The 19,822-nt window shown below is 41.2% G+C and overlaps 1 protein-coding gene across 1 annotated transcript in view; it reads left to right on the top strand.

Annotated features, from left to right (window-relative positions):
* Positions 1-19,822, top strand: part of LOC112162635 (RNA-binding motif, single-stranded-interacting protein 3) — a 430,787-nt gene that overhangs the window by 362,667 nt on the left and 48,298 nt on the right. The window contains exons 9-10 of the mRNA XM_024298468.2: positions 3,960-4,066; positions 19,620-19,663. Coding sequence (XP_024154236.1) covers positions 3,960-4,066; positions 19,620-19,663 — 151 coding nt within the window. The remainder of the gene's footprint in view (positions 1-3,959; positions 4,067-19,619; positions 19,664-19,822) is intronic.

The raw sequence follows: 19,822 nt of genomic DNA, 5'->3' as shown, positions 1-19,822 counted from the left end.
TTATTTTGTTTTTTAAATGTTGAACAAAATATTCCCCATAGCAAATGAGAAAGTTTTCAAATTTCAACATTTTAAGTAGATTATCAACAAACCTTTAAATACATTCATGGGATATGTTTACATCTTTATAGTAACATTTAAAAAAATAGAGTTTAGCTAATATTTTAGCAACATGCTAACGTTTTTGGATAATTTGTTACCTATTTTTAAAGGTTACTTTAAAGTTTAGCTTCTATTTTAGCAACAGGCTAACATTTTTGGCTAATTTAGTTTACTGAGGATTTTTTTGAAGTTTAGCTAGTATTTAAGCAATTTTCTAGCGTTTTGGCTAACTTGGCGTCTTTCATGTTTTTGGGGCTAATTTAGACTTTAGCTTCTATTTTAGCAACAGGCTCATGTTTTTTTTACTAATTTAATTTACTGGGGATTTTTAGGGTATTTTGAAATTTAGCTAGTATTTAAGCAACAAGCTAGCCTCTTTGGCTAATTTAGCATCTACTAAGGGTTTTGGGGCTTATTTGGAGTTGAGCTTCTATTTTAACAACGTACTAAATGTTTTTGCAAAATTGACATGTATTAGGGATTTTTAAGCAATGTTACAACAATTTTTTTCTGAAATTTTGGTAAACTTCAGCTCTCTTCAGCGTTCTTTAACAAAATTTCTAGTTTTTTGGCAAATTTAACATTTTGCAAACAGCTTTTGCATTTTCAGCAAATCCCTTCAGCCATTAAAGTAAATTGCATCACCATTTTCAGCTAAAACCTTCAGCATCTTCAGCAACTACTTTCAGCTAAAAGCATTCTCACCAGCATTATCACAGCTAATGTAACTTCTCTAGTTTCCCTTGGGTGGGTTCATGTCTCAGCGAGACTTTAAGGGCAGAGTGGGGGGGTTGCAGAGGAGTGAGGGTGCTGTGAGGTTGTTGATCTTGGGCTGGAGTCTTAAACAAATTGGCTCGTCCGCTGTGGGAACAGAGATGTGGTCACGGGTGGGGGGTGTCAGCGCGCTCCGTGTCAGATTCTCCAAATTTCTACATCACTAATGATCTCTCCGAGAGCCAGAGGAGAGGTCTGGAGGAGCTTTTGTGCTTTACTTGTGTCACAGCACCGTCCTCTTCCAGCTCTCTTTCCTTGGCTGACACTCAAAGTTTCGCCCCGTGAACGCCCCTCCAGGTTCATGAGAATTCAGACGGCGTCTGTCGTGAAACGGGACGACCTTCAGCCACTGCGGCGATCACTAACACCTTTTATAGCTCCTGCTTTACATCCCCGTTTCACAGAGATTCTAACAAATAGTCATCTCCACATCCGGCAGCAGGTATGGTTCCTAAACGGGAGGAAACTGAACTGAAAGTTGTTTTCATTCCATCAGAACTCGGTTTGTTTTACAGCTGATGCTCCTGTAACATCTGTGGAGAGATTAAGGTCTGTGAGTGTCAGACGATAATAGTTCACATCTGACGGACATCACTGAAGATGTCGTCTTTAATGTGGATTTGATGACGAATCTGAACTCAATCCAATGAAAAAAGGGTTTTTATCATGTTTTTGGGGAGTTTTTCTAGTGGGACCTGGTGGCCGAAAAGAGTGAAATTATTAGCCGAAGGAAATATTTTTTTTTTATTTTAGCTAATTACTACGCGATCAATTATCTGATCTTTATATTTTTGCTTTTGTTTTGTGCAAAAATTACCAAAATTCATATTTATTATTAAAAAGAGAAGAAGGTCAAAAATGCAAATCCAAATTTCCTAAAGGTTAAAGTAAGACTCTGCGGCTCCTTCTATGTTTTGATCAGTAGAAAATGAGCCCAAATGGCTCTTCTGTTGTTAAAGGTTGGCGACCCCTGGCGTAGACGGTTGAAGCCAACCGCGGTCAAACGTGAACATTGGTCTGGAGCTGAAGCTCCAATGGAAAAGTCTTAACAGTTTTACAAATCTGAACGCTTGTTAATATGCTTTAATGAACACATTTTAGGCTAATCCTGAACACTAACACAAAGTTTTGGTTAGTTCCGTTTCTGGCTAATGATAATTAGCTGCTACCTTGTCTGCCACCAGATGCTTTTTCAGATAATGGAGACCATATATAAAGAAAATTATGCTAAAAAATGTGTTTCTGAGTATTTTTTATTTAAGTTGTTGTGAATCAGGAGCAAATGTGGAAATAATTCCATGAACTCCATGCTCCGCCCCATTCTGATGAAGACAGTTAGATCCATGAACGTCTTTGTTTTCCTCGTCTGAGCTGGAATCTGGATTCAATAGTTCCCATGATGCTCTCTGTTTTGGATCAATTGAAAGTTTTAACAAAAGTTCTGTTATTTTGTCATATTTAAAATGATTATAAACTATAATTTATGCTTTTGCACCTTAATACAAAGTTTTTTCTTGTTGGTTTTTACAGTTTTAAATCAGGGGTCCCAAAACTAAGGCCCGCGGGCCGGATCTGGCCCTCCTCTGCATGTGGCCCGGCCCCCTAAACTGTTTCGGCTAAATTTTACTAATTTGGCATTGAGCTAATATTTCAGATAGATGCTAGCTGTTTTGGTTAATTTAGTTTTTTCAGTGTTTTAGGCTAATTTTGGATTTTAGCTTATATTTCAGCTACATGGTAGCTGTTTTGCCTAATTTAGGCTTTTTTCCGTTTTTAGGCCTATTTTGAAGTTTAGCTAATATGTCAACTAGATGCTAGCAGTTTTGGCCAATTTAATTTTTTTCAGTTTTTTAGGCTAATTTGGATTTTAGCTTATATTTTAGCTTTATGCTAACTGTTTTGGTTAATTTCGTGTTTTTTCTTCAGTTTTTTAGGCTAATTTTGAAGTTTAGCTAATATTTCAGCTACATGCTAGCTGTTTGGGCTAATTTATTTTTTTCTTTTTTTGGCTAACATGGTACTTCAGAAATATTTTAGCTAGCTATCAACTTCGGTGTTTTCAGCTATCAGCTTTGATGTTTTTAGCTATAATTTTAAGCATCTTTAGCTATTAATCTATCACAGGTAGAGCTATATATCTTGTTTTAAAAATGTTTTAGTATTTTTTTCTTTGAAGATTACAGAAATACATTATTTTAAATTTGGCTATATGTGGCTTTCTGAAAAAAGTAAATGTTTACATTTAGGCTGTGATTGTAACTCTTTTTCTGTTTCGTGGCCTCACAAGAAGAAGGTTGAGAACTCTTTTCTAAATATCCAAAAAGAAGCTCTGTCTCTTTCATTTCGGCTCTCTTCCCGTCCACACAGCTCTCTTCCTTTTCTCTGAAGTCCGGCCCTCCTCTTTAGAGATTTTGATCTGGCTGAAAAAGGGGGCGGGGTGCTGTCAAGACCCCAGATCTCCAGCCAAGACCGCTACCGTTTTCTCATGCCCTTCTTTTCGCCGCCGTCTGTCTTCAGACTCTTTTTTTCCTCCCTCTCCTCACCGTTTCATCAGAACCCTTCTCTACCTGAACTGTCTTTGTATGGGAGCTCACCTGCAGCTCCGGCGTGAGAACGTGCCCTTTAGGAAATTATCTTCATCTTGAAGTAGGTCATCTCAACACTTTCATCAACCTCTGATTGGTGATTATGAAGGCTGTGGGTCACAGGCCAAAACCTCTTTCTTTATTTGAAAACCAGCTGCTGATATCACAAATATAAAAACAGCAGCTGACGCGTTCGTGTCAACAAAAGTAGTGATATCGTGGACAAAAGCAAACTTTCCCCTAAAGGTGACCGCTCTGAAAACCTGACAGGATCAGGAACAGAAACGAGCTCCGGCTCACAGGTCATTACTATCTCTCAGGTATTTACAAGGTGATTATTTTTCTACAAACGCTCTTTCATGGGCTGCCAGCGTGCAGCGTGGGCCGGGAATGTTTTCAAAGCTCCGTAAGCGAGGAGCCAAAGGGGACGCAGAGATGAGGCGCTTCGGTCAGGGTCGCGGGACGCAGTCCTCCTAACCTTCCCCTCTGTCTCCACAGCCCCCACGGAGCCTTTGCTGTGCAAATTTGCTGATGGAGGGCAGAAGAAACGCCAAAGCCAGAGCAAGTACCCCCAGAACGGGAGGCCGTGGCACAGAGACGGCGAGGTAAGACGTGAAGCCACATGTGTCAGAGTCACGGCCCGGGGGCCGGATTCGGCCCTTCAGGTGATTCTATCCGGCCCTCCAGATCATTTTATTCTATTGTTATTAATGACCCGATGTTTGCTTGCGCTCATTTCTGACTTGTCTAATTTTGATAAAATATGTTTTTATGGAAAGTAAAATATTAAAGTTATTTAGGATTTAAGTTGATTTATTTTGGAATAATATTCCTGAGTTTTTATTATTCATAATTATGTTAAAAAGTTACTGTCTTAAAGTTTTATAAATTAGCCTCATGTTAGTTTTTTGGACAAGTTTGGTATTTACTAAGATTTTTTAGGCTATTTTGGAGTTTAGCTAATATTTCAGCTGCATGCTAGCTGTTTTGGCTAATTTAGGTTTTTTCCGGTTTTTTAGGCTATTTTGAAGTTTAGCTCATATTTCAGTGTGCTATAGCAATTTTGGCTGATTGAGACTTTGTTTTGCTATTTTTTTCAGCTACATGCTAGCTCTGTATGCTAATTTAGGCTTTTTTTCATTTTTGTGCTGTTTTGGAGTTTGGCCAATATTTCAGCTATATGCTAGCTGTTTTGGCTAATTCATTCTTTTTAAGTTTTTTTAGGGTGTTTTGGAGTTTGGCCAATATTTCAGCTACGTGCTAGCTGTTTTGGCTAATTCATTCTTTTTAAGTTTTTTAGGGTGTTTTGGAGTTAGGCTAATATTTACACGCTAGCTGTTTTGACTAGTTTAGGCTTTTTTTTTAGCCTATTTCACAGTTTAGCTATTTTTTCAGATATATGCGAGTTGTTTTGGCTAATTTAGGCTTTTCTTTTTAATTGTTTTAGGATGTTTTGAAGTTGGCTAATATGTCAGCTACATGCTAGCTGTTTTTTTTAATTTAGGCTTTTTTCCAGGCTGTTTTGGAGTTTACTTAATTTTTTTTTTTTTTTTTTTAGGCTAATTGGGCAATTAGCTAATACTTAGCTGGTCATCAGCTTTAGCATTTTCAGCTATTAGCTTCAGTGATTTCAGCCATCAACTTCTGGATTTTTAGCTATCAATTTCAGCATCTCCAGCAGCCAAATTCAGCTTACAGCAGTCACTTAAGGTGTGTTTTGGATTTTGGCCCCTTGTGAGATTGAGTTTGACTCCCTAAGGATAAGCTTTCACACTTCGATCTGCGTTAGATTCACTCACTCCTTTAAAAATAAAGTAAAAAAACATTAATTAGGCTCTGTTTAATTATCTTTAAAAACATCTGATAGCCATCAGGATGTAATGAAAGTGTATGAAAATGCACTGCGGCTGATCAGAACATTTGAGCTGCCTCCTCCACCTGTCATGTTCCTCCTAAAGAAAAGGCTTTGAAGATTTCCTTGATTTTCCTGTTTGATGCCTTTGATCCTGTGGGCTCACCACATTCATGCTGATTGTACATTAAGGAAGTTTGATCCTTGATGTGATACAAACCTGCAGGAGAAAACAGCAAACAGGCTTTGTGATGTTAACGTTTGCTGAGACGATCATTCATATAGTTCAGTCAAACACTGAAGTGAACATTTGTGGCTGGAGCCGAATAATAGTTAAAACATTTGATTAGCGAAAAATTATCAAAAATGAATGTAACATTTTTCATTGTGTTTTAAATATGGCAGACATAGCAAAGAATAAGTTTCAAATAAAGTAAATGTTTATTTCATATCAAAGCATTAATTTGAACAGTAGATAGAAACATCAGAAACATTTATCTATCACTCCATCACTCAGGGCCAGGATAGATTAGTTAATAATAAAACTTTAGCTTCAAAATAAAATAAAAGTATGACATCTAAAAAGTGTTTTTTTTTACTTTACACAGTCATCTGAAGTCATAAATCTCTCTTCTTTCCTTTTCTTTTTTTCCATTCGGTCCAACAAAATGAGAATACAAACATAACAAATGTAAATAAAGTTTAGCCTAAATTACAAAAGGGGTTTATACAAATATGCACCATATCTCTCAGAAGACTCATAACCCCCATTTACAGTAAAATCTGTCCAACACTAACGGCCTTCACCTCTGATCTGTTTGTTCAGCTGTTAAAGTAAAAAATAAAAATCAATAAACTCTATTACCTTATTTGTAAATTTCTTGACGTTTTTATTTTTTCAAACATGATGGATATAGACAGAGAGCTGCTAGCTTTCCTTATTTCAGGACAAGTTCTGTAACTTCCATAAACCCAAAACATGTCGACATGAAGAGCAAAACTGATTGGTAAAAAAAATAAATCCTGAAACATGTACCTCTAATCTAATCTAACTCTGACGGCTTGACTGTCAGAATGATGATGTTCTGGAAGAGGCGTTCACCGCTGAAGTCACGGTTTACGTAAGAACAGGCGTCTTTATAATCACCCCAGAGAGGACGACTCCATCTGGAGCAGCTGCTGGAGACTCGTTTTTTTACATTCCTGAAATTATTCGTACACACAAACAGTAGAATTTACTCTTTATTCTCTTTTTCTGCTTAACAAATGTTCATCAAACATCTGTGAAATGTTCTGAATTGTTCTGACCCCTTCCTCTGGTTAAAGAAAGTTTAAAAGTATCTAATTGTTTTGGAATGAATGGTGCATTGAAACCATAATGCTCCAACAATCCATCAAGATTTGTGACTTCATAGTTTAAAAAGTCAAACATTTTGACAGTTTTTTTGTGCACCATGTTCCAGAGGAAATCAGTTTGAGGTCAGTAAGCACACCTAGAATTAATACTTAAGGTGGACTGGACTATTATCTATTAATAGACAAAGTTCAAGGATTGTAACTGCACCAAATGTTCCAAAAAATACAGTAAGATTGACTTAATTATTCTGATTTATACATGGTCCAGGTCAATACTCAATTCTGATTGGCTGTTTGGTGTGGAATTAAAAGTGATAATCCGCAGTGATAATGCACACCTTAAAAAGAAGTCAATCTAAACCAAAAAACAAGAAGAAAAAGTACTGAAAATCGCTAGAATAGTAAATTTTTTATAAGTGGTGATAATGCTTTTCAGAGTGTGCATTACCAGAAAGTGACGCGCTTCGCGGAAGCAACCGTCCAACGCGAATCGGATAGTTGCAACTTGAAGCGGCTGCTGAACCGTGTTGGGGGGTTCACGCTTCCACATTATTCATTAATTTCTGATGATGCACACTTCGCCACACATTGTCCCCTATTCATTCCACGGTCCGGGTGAATGCTCGATTCTGATTGGGTCATGGGTGTGGATTAAAAAGTGATAATCCGTAGCGATAATCCTCACCTGAAGAAGAAGTTCTGGTCACTCAGACCAAATGTTCAATATCACTGCGAAAGCTTCTGTAAAACCAGCACTTGCTTCACCATCAGAACAAAAACTCATCCTGACAATCAGGATATATGCCACTTTTTGTGCTTTTGTCATTTTATACCGACAATAGTACGCTTTTAGTAAAAAGGAAACAAAAAAAAGTACTAAAAATTGATTTAATATTTATTTATTTTGTAAGTGACATTAATGCTTTTCAAAGTGTGCATTATCACAGATTAACGCACTTCTTGGAATCAACCTTCCAAATCAAACGGTTGCAAAACTTAGCTAATGCTGAACCGCTTTGGAAAGTTCAGTCTTCTACAGTGTCCATTAATTTTTGATAATGCGAACTTCGTCGAACATTATACCTTACTTAATTTTGATTTGTTCGATTTATAAATTTTGACTGAGACGCAACAACATTGTCAATTTAAACTGTTTATTTATTTGTCACTACTGACATCACTCTACTACTACATTTGCTGTTTTGAGATGATCATATGTGGTACAGTTTTATTTTGAAAAGAACTCTTGTAAACCTCTGTCAAGTATTTCCTTTTCTTTTAATTAAATATAGTTTTCTTGTATATGTTTATTTATAGTTATAATAGTGCAGATCCATGTTTTATTTTTCAAAAGGGAAGTCAGACTTTGTGGCTCCTCCTGGGTCGTAGTCACTGAGAAATGAACCCAAATCGCTTTTTAAGTGTTGAGGGTTACAGGCCTCTGATTTAGGGCATTCACATTTTATCAGGGTGTCTAAATCTATGATTCAGTGCCCTGAAAATCTCCCAGAAGTGAAGAAATGCCCATATTTTTTCTCTTTTTTTAATTTAGCAAACGATTTTTGACATAGCCATAATCTCTGTCTTAGGTTAAGTGGAGAATTACAATGATATGATCAAAAGATGGTGATTTCCTTGTTTTTTTTATGTGCGATTAAAGACGATCTAGTTCCAGAAAGTCTCATAGCATTGGTCACTGAAAGGCTCACAGTTAATGAGCTCTTTATAAAACCAATAAACAGGACAAACCAAAGATGTTTGTGGACTCACAAACTTTACATTTGAGCCATTTGGACCAAAACAACTATAAAACTCCGCAGAGCAATTTGCCCTGAACTGCCATATAAATTGCATTTGAAGCCAGATGCCTCACTGAACACATGTATATGGGCCATAAATCAGAACGGCGGCAAACTCTAAACTGGATGCGGTACAATAACATGACAAGACAAGGTTAAACTCCCTTCGAAGGCCACCAGCCGACTATACTTGAAAGGACACGCAGAAGAGGAAAGTGGAGCAGGGCTTCAGACTGGACCTTATAGACGAGAGAGAAAACGGGGAGACGGACAGTTGTGCTGAAGCGGCAAAGGAAGAGGGAGAGAATAAGGGTTTGTCCTTCAGGAGACATGGGCTTTGAGTGTCTGTGTGAAGGTTTGTGTGTGAGCTTGTTCCATGTTTTTACATGTTGTAATATTTGAACCATCCACACACCTAATCACCATCAGTTAAAGTGATGAAGAAAGAAGAAAACACTCCTTGGTTTACTATGACCTGAGTCTCCACAGAAGTCCAGTATTTCCATTAAAAAAATTGACCCATTAAGCCAAACCACACCTATTTTGGGTTGTAGGTCCATATAAAATGGAACAGACCAGTTAAGACATGAGGTTCTGTTGAAACCCTTTAATTGGCAGAAGGTCACTGTGTCATATTCTATATAAAAAAGAACCAATACTATGTGTTTATTTATGAGTAAGAGTAATACTTATATAGTGAAAGTATGAGGATTTTCCTGCTAATTTTATCCCTGATTATCCTTTGTTTGATGCGTCTTTGTATGGATGTAAAACCTCTGCTGATGGTCTTGTTTGTATTTTTCATTCCTTGATTGCTTCAAACAAAACATCTACAAAGTCCAAAAGCTTTGTAGCTAAAATGTAGCAAAGCAGAAAAATCTGCCGAATGACCTCCATTGTTGTTGTTGTTAGCTTTGCTTTTGCTGTCTTCCCAGCCAGCAAAGCAGAGAGGGCAGAAAATAGGGACTCTGATTGGGTTTGTCCAAAGTTCTGTGGTGCCCCCTCCTGTGTTTGCCCACATTGCCTTATGTGGGCACTCAATGGTTAAGCTCGCTACGCTAGCCAGCCTCCTGGTGGATGGTGTAGCATACTAGTGAGCACAAATCTAGCGGGCTAGAAGCACAGCCCTGCTGTATTGAGCTAGCAATCTTAGCCGTAGCAAACTCTGCTGTAGAGAGCAAGCGAGCTTTGCTCTAGCAAGCTAGCGAGCGCTACTGTAGTGAGATAGTCACATTCGCTGTAGCGAGCTAGCAAGCTCCCTTGTAGCAAGCTTCGCTGTAGCGCGCTCCCTATGGCGAGCTAGCGAGCTTCGCTGTAGTAAGCTCCCCTGTAGCGAGCTAGCGAGCTCCGCTGTAGCGAGTTAGCGAACTCCGCTGTGGCAAGCTTCATTGTAGTGAGCTAGCAAGGTCCACTGTAGTGAGTTAGCGAGCTCCAGATTAGCAAGCTTCATTTTAGTGAGCTAGCAAGTTCTGGTGTATTGAGCTAGCGAGCTCCGCTGTTGCCAGCTAGCAAGCACTAATGTATTGAGTTAGCAAGCTCCGCTGTAGCGAGCTAGTAAGCTCCACTGTATTACGTTAGCAAGCTCCGCTGTAGCAATCTAGCGAGCTCCGCTGTCCACTGGGCAGCTGGCTAGCATAGCGAGCCAGTCCAGTGAGTGCCCACTTAGGCCAATGTTGGCAAACACAGATGGGGCCACCACAGGAACTGTGGACAGACCCAATCGGGGGTCCACATTTTCTGCCCACTTTTAAACCTTATGGGGTCATCTGGACTTGCTGGCTGGGATTGTTGTTCTGTGACACAAAGCTACGCAATCGGTCTACATCTCGTATGCACCATGACGGTCCAACTTTGAGTGGAAACGCTCATCTGAATTGCCTGGACCATTCTAAACTGGACTGGACTGTGTTGAAGTCCACAGACTATCATTGCGGAAACCTTCTTTTACAGAAATACATTAGATCAAAGTGACCTGGCCAGCTGGTAAACGTACCTTATATTTACCTGTGTGCATGCCCATCAGCATTAAAAGACCAGCTGATTAATAACAGCCCTACATGGTGGAGGAAACACCACATGCAACACTGGACCCCACAGGCAGGAGGCACACAGTGTGTAATTCTTTAGTGTAGCCCACACAAATTTGCATAACCCTGCTAAATGAATGTGACCATATGTGGCCCAGATCGTAATGCTTCCAAATGTGTGTGCTCAGCACTTCCTGGGGTCTCTCACACCTTTGCTTAATGCTGTAACTGAATCACCAGAGATGCATGGTGATGCCAGGTGGGCGCAGGCTGTGAGTTTTACATCTTTTTTCTTTTTCTTTTGGATGAGAGCTTGAGCTTAAATTAGCTTCAATTTTATTTTTATTGTTGTCAGGCTGATGGTGAAGGTGAAGTTTGTCCCATTCAAGATCTGATTTACATAAGAGTCTCCTGCTGGGAAAGGAAGAAATGTCAATGCATTCACCTGTTACACCTTCAGGGACCTTAAACTGCTGAGATTGATGCTTTTTTCAGTCATAAATGTTTCTGTCAAATTGGTTTCCATGAGATGCAAAACAATGAAGATTTAATTAAAATCTATGAACTCTTCTAAGCTTGGAAATCCACAGACTTATTTAATGTTTGTTTTAATGGAAATACATCTCATTAAGTTAAAGATACATTCAAGATTTTTACTTTAGCCCTTTAGTCATAATTGTGTCATACAGATTTTTTATTTCTTTACCCCCTTGAACCCTGCAGACTGCAGAAAAAGCCTGTTTGTGCTATTGATACGTGTGCACCTGACTGTTAGAAATGAGAAAATTAAGCAATCAGAGTGTAGTTTGTAAGGACGCCTTTGGCATTAAAATTCCTTCTGCCCTACAGGTTCTGGTCAATAATATGCATCCCACAGAACTTTTTAAAAACCGTGTGTACATTTTCTTGAATGTGATTGGCTGGTTTACATTACAGATCATTGTAGACCTGTGGGAACAACTCAGAAATTCACAGCAATTTCAAAAAAGATAAAAACGAAAATTTATTTATGTTCTATGTAAAGAAATAACACAAATTCCATCCAAAGATATGTCATTAAGTAGATCATTTAAATGTAGTTATTATAAGGGTCAAATGGTTAACCCTCACACGTTATAACCTCATCCTAATCCGGGCCCATGATCCTGGCACACTGGGATACTGTCCCCTGAAGACTTGTAGATATTGAGGTTAGAGACCTGGTATGGTGATACTGGGATAGTGGCCCCAGAAGACTTGAAGATAATGAGATTAGGACTTGGGACTATGATCCTGGCATACCAGGATGCTGACCCCAGAAGACTTAAAGACAGTGATGTTAGAGACTTACTTGGGACCATTATCCTGGCATACTGAGATAGTGGTCCCGGAAGTCTTGGAGATAGTGAAATTAGGGCCCGGGACCATGATCCTGGCATACCAGGATGCTGACCCCAGAAGACCTAAAGATACTGAGGTTAGGGATAGTGACATTAGGACCCAGAACTATGATCCTGGCATACTGGGATCTTGGCCCAAGAAGACATTCAGATAGTAAGATTAGGACCGGGGACCAATAATCTGGCACACTGACAAGTTGGATCAAGTAGATTAAATGTAGTTGACAAGGGAAACAAGACTGGGGAGACTTAAAAAAAAAAACAGTCCTGAAAAATGCCGAAATTACCTGCTTTAGTGGCCGAAATCGACCATGAACTGGTCCCAGATCACACTGGCATCTCGGGTTTGAAAAGCTGGGTCACTCGATTTCTTGTCCCATTGACTTCATGGGTCCCAATCTCTGCCCGATTCGGCCCATTTTTAAAGCCCTACTTAAAGCCAGATGACCCTAACCATATCGGTATGTCCCTGATGATGTTCGTACTGCAAACATCCTCTATGAATTTGAACCTCTGATAAGTCAGCGGTGTATCTGCTGTCAGAGATCAATAACAGACATGCAGTGTTTGACATATGCGTCCATGTTAGCATGTTTATTCGAGCTGCGGCCGCTCCTCACCTTGCTCCTTGTGGCAAGCAGATGAAGGCGAGCAGCAGCCCACACCATCCATTAATCTCCGTCTGTCCCCGCATCCCTCGCTCCTCCTCTTGTTCTTTCTCTAAGTGCTTTCTTCCCTCTCGCAGCCTCTTTCTCTTTCACTTTGTCTCCATGTGTCTTCTTCCCGTGTTTGAAGTCCTCCCAGATCCCACAGCAACATATGGGGAGAGTGACTCACCGAGGCTCAGGAACAGAGAAGGGAACACATTGCATGATCAGTCAGGAGTTGCGAGGGCTTGAGTGCCGCGAGGTGCCCGGTGGTGAGGAGTGAGAAATGTGTGACAGATTTTCTTGTAAACTACCCACACTGGAAGCCTGCGAAGCGCTGATCCCTTGTTGTTTCATGCTGATAAACATGGTTGTCTTTGCGTTCTTTTTGTCATGTATACATGCATACACAGTGGCCATCGGAGCCCTCCCCCAGTCTTTACTCTCTCATTCTTTCAGCGGAAAAAAACTTTTAGTCACACATCTTACTGTGGGGAATGAGGAAAAACATCCAGCATTCCACTCAGTATGAAAGCCTGACAGATGTCTGTGTGTGCCTCTGTGAGGCTTCAAGGCAGAAGAACAGGAGGACGCAAAGCGAAAACACAGGGAGGGGTGTGTGAGGAGGCATTTCTGAGTTCTGTTCAAATCCAGATTGGTAGTTTCATCCAATGAAACTCCACACGGACCATTCACATGAACTCACACAGTCAGCAGGGGGTCGTGTTAGTGCTGGTTGGTGGGTGCACATACTCAGCGTCATGTGATGTGATGTTCTGAGGGGCGTTTCTGTGATGCGTGTTTTAGGCTAGCTTCCGAAAATGAGGACTCGCTGCCTTGCCATGGGACTGGTTCACAAAGTGGTTCGGAATTTGCTGATATGCAGTTTTGACATAAATATAAGCCCCTCAGGCTTCATTCAAAACTTGAGTGTTTGAGGGAAACTTATGGTTAGGGAGAGTTTGGAGACAGTTTGAAGAAAACTTGGAGACAGTTTAGGGACATTTTAGAGACAGAGTTTGAAGAAAGTTTAGAACTGAGTTTGACACAGTTGGAGACAGTTTAAAGACCATTTTTGGACAGTTTAAAGTCAATTTAGAGACAGTTTGAAGAAAATTTGGAGATAGTTTGGAAACAGTTTGAAGACAGTTTAGGAACAAATTGGACACAGTCTAGGGACATTTTAGAGATAGACAGTTTGAAGAAAGCTTAGAAACCAGATGGACATAGTTTGGAAACAGTTTAAAGACAAGTTTGGGGTGATTTTGAGACAGTTTGAAAAAGACAATTTCAAGACAGTTTGAAGATAGTTTAGAGAAAGTTTGAGGAAAGTTTAGAGACAGTGTAGGAGCAGCTTGGAGACAGTTTGGAGACAGTTTATGGGCATTTCAGAAACAGTTTGAAGAAAGTTTAGAAATGAGTTGGACATAGTTTGGAAACAGTTTTGCATACAGGTTGAGGAAAATTTAAAGACAGTTTAGGAACAAATTGGAGACAGTTTGAAGAAAGTTTAGAAAAGAATTGGAAATAATTTGGAGACTGTTTAAATACATTTTTTTAAAACTAATTTTCTTTTTATTCATTAAAAGGAAAAACATGCAATACAATCTTGAGTATTAAAGTCAAACATGATGGAAACAAAATTAAAAAAAAAATGAAAAGGCTTCAAAGCTTCATGAAGCTTCATGAGCCCATCAATGCTGTTATCATAAACAATAGATAAACACGTGCACACACATATAGCTGTTCGACTTATTTATTGTTTTGGATGTTTGGGTATTGTTAGTTGCCCCATTATTGTTTTATGCTTTGCTGAAGATCTTCCTCTTTGGGTTAAAGAAACTAACCTCAGGTATAGAGCCTGACTCAAATTGGCAATGAGCTGGATTGAAGCGGCCTGGCTTATGGGAGAAGTGGTGCTTGAAGTGGTAAATCTGGTTCCTCCTGGGTTATTTTTGCTCTCCTTGATCTTTGTTGCATTCTTTTAGTTTATGGATATTTCTATTGTACAAAAATGTGTTTTTCCTACACAGACTGTGACACTAAAGTCTTAGTCCCACCTCCCCTTACGGCTGGATGTGGGGTTTACACCACCTCTTGAAATTAGGCAGAAACCAAGCTTTGTTCTTGAGTTTAACGCAGGATGACTTCAAGTTCGTTCCTGTCTTGGAAAAGGCTCAGAGACACAATCGACTCGTCTTTTACTTTCCTTGTGACTGAGCCAAAAGCGGGCTGCATCGGTGATCAGTCATTGGCAGTACGAGGTCCCTCGCTCAGGAGCTTCTCTGTTGCGGGTTTCATCAGCACATATAAGGGCAGACCGTCAGGGACTCATCAGCCTTGCCAACCAGCTGGCCATGACTGCTCTGCTATGACCACATGAGCCAACATGCACTAAACTGAGCGTCTCTCCTGTGAGGAAAGAGAGGGTTAGGAATTCACACTCAGACCTGCGTGGAGCCACAAAAGAAGATCCACACATCTATCTAAAAGAAAAGGAAAACCTCAGCAAGCCTGTTTATCGTAACAGTTTGTATCTTAGCTCTCCGTTGAGGGGCTCACAGATCCCCCTGCTGCTCTGAGCCCCGGTGCCCTTAGCTGTATGTAAAGGTATAGTCCTCCAGAGGAAAGCAGAACGATGGGAGGGGCTTATTAAGAGACCAGGTGACGGAGGAAGAAAGCAGGAAAAACACAAGATGTTGATAAAGGAGAGGAATGTGGAGCAAAGAGAGAGGCCAAGAAAAATGCCTGTGTGTGCGTGTGCATGTTTGTGTGTATTCTGATGAAATCTGCCATCCTCAGCAGCCTCCTGTTAAAAGAAATCGGATTAGTTCTCCTCCGGGAGAGAACCTTCAGGAATGCAGATGAAGGATTGCTGTGTGCAGGTTTCTCTGCTGGACTCCAGGAGGGCCTCTCACACACGTGCACACACATAACCCACCGCTAATAAACAAACTCAGGTTCATTCCTTTCTCTCTAATGTCTTAGTCACATGTACCAGTTGTGGGGGTTGACCTGTACAGCTCTGCAGGTTTTTGGTTTGTCCTGGTCTGTGGAGAATCATAGAGGAGCGGCTGAATATTTAGCAGAGTACTGGTGTGTCTTGCAGTTCCCTTAACGCTAGATATACATATGCATATGTGCTTATGTACATATGCATATGTATATCTGGTTATTTAAATGCTCGCTTTTTTGCACATTCATAATGTACATATATGCTCATAGTCTTATATGGCACAGTTCATTGTATATATTTTTCTACATATTTTTTGTACTTTATATCGTATTTTTTATATTATGTTCTGTATTTTTTATGCCACTTGCACTGAAACGGTTGCTGCAATTTCATTGTCCTTGTGATAATGACAATAAAGGTCTATCTATCTATCTATCTATTCACACTGGATGCGAAAGCGACACAGAGCGTCGTGCCCATGGCATCCGCTTTCTCCTGCAATTCACACCAGTGTGTCTTGCAGTTCCCTTAATGCAATAATCACACTAGACGTTGTAGTGAGGCGGTAACGACGCGGTAACGACGCCGTAGCGACGTTGTAGTGAGGCGGTGACGTCGCTGTAGCGACGCTGTAGCGACGCTGTACCGACGCTATAGCGACGCTGTAGTGACGTTGTAGCGACGCAATAGTGACATAGTATGAGACGCTGTAGCAACATTGTAGCGACGCTGTAGCGACATTGTAGCGACGCTGTAGCGACGCTGTAGCGACGCTGTAGCGACGCTGGAGCGACGTAGCGGCGTTGTAGTGAGCCGGTAGCGACGCTGTAGTAACGTCAAGGGCGCCAAATTTAGCAACGCTGTAGCGACATTGTAGCAACGTTGTAGGGACGTTGTAGCGATGCAGTAACGACGCTGTAGCAACATTGTATCGCCGTTGTAGTGAGACGGTAGCAACGCTGTAGCGACGTTGTAGCGACATTGTAGCAATGTTGTAGTGAGGCGGTAGTGACGCTGTAGTGAGGTTGTAGCGACGCTGTAGCGACGTAGCGGCGTTGTAGTGAGCTGGTAGCGACGCTGTAGTAACGTCAAGGGCGCCAAATTTAGCAACGCTGTAGCGACATTGTAGCAACGTTGTAGGGACGTTGTAGCGATGCGGTAACGACGCTGTAGTAACATTGTATCGCCGTTGTAGTGAGACGGTAGCAACGCTGTAGCGACGTTGTAGCGACGTAGCAATGTTGTAGTGAGGCGGTAGTGACCCTGTAGCGAGGTTGTAGCCACGTTGTAGAGATGTTGTAGTGACATTGTAGCGACATTGTAGCAATGTTGTAGGGACGTTGTAGCGATGCGGTAACGACGCTGTAGTAACATTGTATCGCCGTTGTAGTGAGACGGTAGCAACGCTGTAGCGACGTTGTAGCGACGTAGCAATGTTGTAGTGAGGCGGTAGTGACCCTGTAGCGAGGTTGTAGCGACGTTGTAGAGATGTTGTAGTGACATTGTAGCGACATTGTAGCAATGTTGTAGTGAGGTGGAAGGGACGTTGTAGCGACATTGTAGCAACGTTGTAGAGACGTTGTAGTGAGGCGGTAGCAACATTGTAGCAACGCTGTAGCAACATTGTATCACCGTTGTAGTGAGACGGTAGCAACATTGTAGCAACGTTGTAGCGACATTGTAGATATGTTGTAGTGTATTCGGTAGCGACGCTGTAGCAACATTGTATCGCCGTTGTAGCGAGGCGATAGCAACGTTGTAGCGACGTTGTTGCGACGTTATAGTGACGCCTGGTGTGAACCACACCATTGGTTAACAAGGGCGTCGAATGGAAGCGGCCTCCATTCCTCTCCTCTTTGCAGCGCTTCCACTCCCAGTGTGAAGCAGGCGTGAGGCCCATTCAGCTGCCTCTGGAGACCACATGAAAGTTGCCATATCCACTGTAAGGACAGTTGGAACAAAGGCATAAGAATCCCTCTTTCCTGTACTGCCATTCATAAAAACCAACACGATTTAGACCTGAAAATGATGCAATCTTGTGAACTAATTCACTCTGTCCTATCGACTGCTTTGTCCCTCCTCCGTTTTCTCCTTCGATGTGAGCTGATAGAAGATTCATTTAATTTATTTTAAGCAAAATGAATCCAGATCGAAATCATTTTGTTCTTACAGGAAACATTCTGTGAATTTCTTTGTGACATTGAGCGTTATTGACAGCTCCTGCCAAAGACGAGTCGATAACTTCCCAGTCAGATCGTCATCTTCACAAAGAAAGAGAAGAGCTGGCTGAAGGTCGTAAAGCTGACGATCCATTTCTCAGATTGAATTTATTGGCTCTATCAGTGGAAATGGGAAAAGTTTATTTAAAAATTACAAATATAAAAATACATTGACATATCAAATCCTTTTAAGATATTAATTCATATATTGATTTGAAAATAAATAAAAGAAAGTGATGCTATCTTCTTGCCAATATAATTAATCCTAATCATAAATAGACAAATTACCCAATTAAATATATTGATTGAAATAGAGTGAAATAGTGCTTGATGTATTTCTTGAAAGAAAAAAAAACTGGAGTTAGAAGGTTTTTTATTTTAGCAGGAAAATGAAAACGTGAAAAACTGCCAACCTGAGAAGCAGAGTGTTAGAGTTCTGTACTGTCAGCACTAAAGCTCACCCCCAATGAAGGATCGATTTCCGTAATTATGTTGTATACAAAGTGCACCGAGTTAAGGCACATCAAGCAAGACAAAAGAGTCCGAGACATGACTACCACATTTGGTACCGGGCGTGAACCAGTACCTGTACTGGGTTAGGGTACCAGTTCTAGACGTGTCCCAAGGACCAGTGCACATCCGGTACTGTACGTGCCAATACGTAAGAAAACGACAAGTTGAGTACCGGTACCCAAACCTGACACCAGACCAAATGCTGTACCTGAGCCAAACCAGTACCAGATGTGGTACAGGGCACAAACCAGTCCCGGTACTGGTCCTGGGCTAGGGTACCGGTTCTGGTAGCATCCTGAGGATCAGTGCACATTCTGCACCGCGTCCTGAGGAGCCAACATGTCAAAGAACGATGAGTTGGGTACCGCTACCCTAACCAGACACCAGACCAGATGCGGTACCTGACCCGAACCGTACCAAAAGTGGTACCGGGCAAGAACCAGATACGGTACTGGACTCAAACCAGTACCAGGTTATGGTTAGGAAACCAGTACTAGGTTAGGATGCTGGTTTTGGACGTTTCCCAAGGACTGGTGTGCATCCACTACTGCATCTGGAATCATGTCATAAGGAGCCAGCACTTAAAAAAACGATAAGTTTGGTACCGGTTCCCTATCCGACACCATACCAGAAGCAGTACCTGACCCAAACCGACGTGGTACAGGGCGCAAACCAGACCCGGTACTGGTTCTGGGCTAGGGTACTGGTTCTGAAAGCGTCCTGAGGACCAGAGCGCATTCTGCACCGCGTCCTGAGGAGCCAGCACGTCAAAAAACGATGAACCAGATGTGGTACGAGGCGCGAACCAGACACGGTACTGGACTCGAACCAGTAACAGATTATGGTTAGGTTACCTGTAGTGGGTAAGTGTACCAGTTCTGAAAGTTCTGAGAGTGTCCTGAGGACCAGTTCTGAAAGTATTACGCGTCCAGTGGAGTTGGGTACCGGTACCCTAACCTGACACCGGACCAGATGCTGTACCTGATCCGAACCAATACCAGACAGGCTACTGGGCATGAACCAGATATGGTACCAGACTTAAACCAGTACCAGGTTAAGGTCAGAGAACCGGTACTAGGTTAGGGTGCCAGTTCTGGACGCGTGGCGAGGCACTGCATCTGGTACTGTGTCGGTGAGTTGGGGACACTCAAAACATCAAAAAGTGACGTGGACGTGTCCTTAGCCAAACGTCAATATATGACAAGTCGGAGTGAGAAGGTGTTGGTTAAGTGTGTTTCATGGTACTTACCAATTGTAAGGAAATACTACCTACACAGAAAAGTACCATCTAAGTACCTCTTCAATACTCTGAGAGTTCTGCACTGTCAAAGAAAGTGTTACCTCCGTGTTATATTTCATTTTCCCAGAATTCCACAGTAATCCTTTGTCTTTCCTGCTTCTGTCTTTCAGACTGGCATGGCGTTAACATATGATCCTGCTGCAATGCAGAATGGGTAAGAGCCTGAGAGTCAATTTATCCTTGGCACCAGCTAATATACTCACCTCTTGGCTCATAGGAGCCAAGTCAATACCACTGTCATACACAAAGATTAATGTAGTGTCTGCACTTTGTTACTCTTTGATTAAGGGAATCTATATGGACTCTGAGTATC

This window comes from Oryzias melastigma, linkage group LG11, assembly GCF_002922805.2.
Source record: "Oryzias melastigma strain HK-1 linkage group LG11, ASM292280v2, whole genome shotgun sequence".
In the NCBI taxonomy this organism is placed as follows: Eukaryota; Metazoa; Chordata; class Actinopteri; order Beloniformes; family Adrianichthyidae; genus Oryzias; species Oryzias melastigma.
The sequence above is the reverse complement of the archived record's forward strand: the minus strand, read 5'-3'. Positions and strand labels throughout refer to the sequence as shown.